General features: G+C 42.6%; 1 protein-coding gene across 1 annotated transcript; it reads right to left on the bottom strand.

The window, feature by feature from the left end:
- Positions 1-309: 309 nt before the first annotated feature.
- Positions 310-3,598, bottom strand: LOC105035804 (pentatricopeptide repeat-containing protein At2g27610). Its single transcript, XM_010911505.4, has one exon. The coding sequence runs from the start codon at positions 3,009-3,011 to the stop codon at positions 450-452; it is 2,562 nt and encodes an 853-aa protein (XP_010909807.1). The 5' UTR covers positions 3,012-3,598; the 3' UTR covers positions 310-449.
- Between the last annotated feature and the right edge of the window lie 246 nt (positions 3,599-3,844).

The following is a 3,844-nucleotide window of genomic DNA, read 5'->3' as shown; positions in this document are numbered from 1 at the left end:
GGTAGAGATTGATTCTACCGATTCTTCCTTTTTATCAATACCATTCCTCTCTTTTTGCCACGTTATCACTTTCATGCTATTTAAACATAAATATTTCAAAAAATACTTTCACATATAACGTTCAAAACTCCCCCCCCTTTGGTCCTTTCATTTGCAAGGCCCCAAGACTTCAATTTATAAGTTAAACTCTTTGATTTCAATATCCAAAAATTAATATTATCTCTTTTCATGCTTCTAGTTGCTACATGGATTGGTGCTTGTGTCCACCTACTTTTCCTTCATATGTTCACGGTACATGCTGAACTCGTGTTCCAAAAATATGAGCTCAGATCCTCAATGTTCAAACGTCTATAAACATTGTCATTTTACAATGCCTGTCAAAATTAGCTGCTTTCATGGACTTTCAGTTATTCTAATTGAAGAAACAGATCCTACCTTTGACAATTCATTCACCAATAATCCCCACAGGTGCAAGACCCATTCCTGACATGGTGGAAGCGATTCGAATCCCTCACGACAATTTCCCTCCCCTCAATTGCTGATATCATCTTTATCACCGTATGGCAATCTCCGCACACACGAAGGTTCTTAACAATCTGAAGGGGAGTCCCCTGAGGTGTGGTTAATAATCCAAAAGCAATTGCCAGCTTCTCACTGTGCTGAGCTAGCATGGCTTCCTTGTGTTCCTCTTCCATGTCATGGAGCACAAAGTCTAAATTTGGGTGATATCCTTCCTTCTTCAATCGAATCATCATCTCTTCAAGCTTTGCATATATCTGCTCTGATAACGGATGCTTTCTATCAGAAGCTATGAATGAATGTACCTTGTTCTTAACCTGAATCCAACTGCACCCAGCTTCTTTCTTCACTTTTCTTTCATCCATCAGCTTTCTTATGTCGTCTCTTTCCTCCCATTTGCCAGCAGCTGCATAGATATTTGACAAAAGCACATAAGCAGCTGAATGCATTGGTTCAAGTGATATCAACTTCTTTGCAGCAAGCTCTCCTAGTGTTACATTCCGGTGAACCCTGCATGCTCCCAGGAGTGTACGCCATAAAGTTGCATTTGCCGGAAATGGCATCCCTTCCATGAGACTCAAAGCCTCTTCAAGTCTACCAGCACGGCTATAAAGATCAACCATGCAAGCATAGTGCTCCATAGTCAGACTGATTTGGTGATCCTTGACCATTGAATTGAAATACCTCCGGCCTTCTTCAACGAGACCTGTATGAGTACATGTAGTGATCACACCAATGAATGTGATACCATCCATTTCCAAACCTCGAGCTTCCATTTCTCCAAATAAATTAAGCGCCTTCTTTCCGTATCCATGCTGAGCATAACCAGACAGCATTGAATTCCATGACACCAAGTCCCTCTCAGATTGCCTCTCAAAGACTTCCTGAGCACTCTCTATGCTCCCTCTCTTTGCATACATGGTGACAAGAGCACTGCTCACACAGATTGCATCTTGATGTCGAGACTTGATTGATATGGCGTGGAATTGCTTCCCCTGGTCTGTTGCAGCTGTTGGACTAGCACATGCATCAATGGCACTAGAGAGTGTGAACTCATTAGGCTTCACTCCCTCCCTTGCCATCTCTCTGAACAGCTTCACTGCCCCTTCAGAATCCCCAGCTTGAGCATAGCAAGCCAGCATTGCAGACCAAGTGACGATGTCCTTCCCCTCGACCTCTCTAAAAACAGAGAGGGCTTCATGGGTGTTGCTGAGCTTAGTATAGGCAGCAAGCAGTGCAGTGCCAACAGAAGGGACATGTTGGTAGTTGGTTTTGATAACGTGCGCATGGACTTGAAAGGGAGATATGACCGGCGAAGCTGTCAATAGAATGGAGTAAGTGAAATCATTAGGCTCCACATTCTCTTTCCTCATTTCATTGAAGAGAAACACAGCTCGAGCAATGTCTCCATTTTGTATGTAGCCACCAATTATAGCAGTCCATGATACCACTGTCCGAGCACCCAACATCGAAGAAAATAATTCGAAGGCATCATCCAGTTCACTGCATTTGCTATAAGCAACCATGAGCACTGTCATGATATTGTCATCTGATCCAAACCCCTCTTTTACAATGCAACAATGGAGCTGTCGTGCAAAGACAAGTTGCTTAAGATTAGCACATAGCTTGATCACGGTAGCGAAGCTCAACTGTGTCGGCTTCACACCAGCTACTCTCATCTGATAGAAAAGTTCAAGAGCCTCAAAATCATATTTATTCTGCACGAGACCAGCAATCATTGAGTTCCAAGACACTGCATCTCTGTTCACCATGCCACTGAATACTCTTCTAGCTTCTTGGACTAATCCGCACTTTGAATACATGTTCATCAGGGAATTGCACACAAAGATGGTTGACTGGTACCCAAACTTGATCAACTGGCTATGCGCTCTCTTTCCTCGCTCGACTGCTCCCCAAGCTGCCGCAGATGCAAGAACACTGGCAAAAGTAAAAGGATTTGGCCTAATTCCCTCCAGCTGCATCTGGAAGAAGACTTCCAGAACCCCATCTTGGCGCCCATTCTGAGTGTACCCAGTAAGCAATGAGGTCCAAGTGATGACATTTCTATCCGGCATCCGATCAAAGACTTCCCTTCCATCGTCTACACTACCACATTTCATATACATGTCTACAAGAGAAGTACCAACGCCGACTGCCGCTCCATATCCATATTTTGTACAAAGAGTATGCAGCTGTTTACCAAGAATTCGATCTGAAAGGCATCCACACACCTTCACAATGCAAGAGAAGGTGCAGTCATCCATGGCTCTGCCTGAACGATGGGTTTCCAAGAAGAGGTTGACAGCTTTTTGGTTGAGATTGTTCTGGGAGTAATGAAACAACAGGTGGTTAAACTCGGCGAGGCCTTGAGGGGGAATTTTGTCGAACAATTGGTGGGGTGGGGAGAAGAGAAGGGGGCCTAAGGTGGACTTCAATGTTTCTTCTCTATGGACTACCACTTCTCTTAGCCTTGTCAAAGGTCTAGGGTTCATGATCTCTAGTCTTAACAGTCGAAAGTATAAAAAATTCAGAAGTTTTAAATGGCAAATGGAGGGAAATGGACGATTACTGATCTCGCGGAAATTTGGTAGGACGGTTGTGATCGCATACAGGACTCAGACAGCGAGAGTATTTTGCTTTATTGAGGACTGGCTGGGAGCGGTTTTATTGGCTGCCGGGAATAATACCATTAGAAACCACCATTTCTCTGAGCTACCATCTTAATAGGATCGCCCTAGGGTCTCTGCGGAAAAGCCAAGAGAAGAGAAGGCTTGAAGCTTTGCAACACTATTCGTTGAACTGGTTGGTACTTGGTACTTCCAAACAGTATAAAACTCTAAACCAACCAAGCACCGTACCCTGGTCACGTACTCTCTCTTTCTCTCTCCCTCTCTGTAAGCCTGATTTTTTTTTTTTTTTTTTTGCTTGTATGTGTCAAATATTGCTCGCCAGTTTTAGTTGTGAAAAGCAAAGTCAAAATTATAGTTTACAGATGCTTCCATGGCTTACCTTTTCGCATTCCCTCGTTATTTTAATGAGAACCATGATTTTTCCTATTGGTGGCAACATACAACCCCGCTTCCATAAAGAGATAAGTGCATCGGTTTAACCGTGTGAGGTTTCTTTGGTACAATAGGTGTGTGAGGTTTGAGAACAAAAGAGTGAGATCTTGGTTTATTAGGCCAAAAGGAGTCGTAGAAAATTCAAAATAAAAAAAAAAATACTATCTAGTATGGAATGAACAAATAAAGTAATTAAAATATGAAAGGAAATAAAAATGTCAATTAATATGCTAGAAGAATACAAAATAAAATATCTAAAGGTA

The sequence above is a fragment of the Elaeis guineensis genome, chromosome 8 (genome assembly GCF_000442705.2).
Source record: "Elaeis guineensis isolate ETL-2024a chromosome 8, EG11, whole genome shotgun sequence".
Classification (NCBI taxonomy): domain Eukaryota; kingdom Viridiplantae; phylum Streptophyta; class Magnoliopsida; order Arecales; family Arecaceae; genus Elaeis; species Elaeis guineensis.
This window is presented reverse-complemented; position numbering and strand designations above follow the sequence as displayed.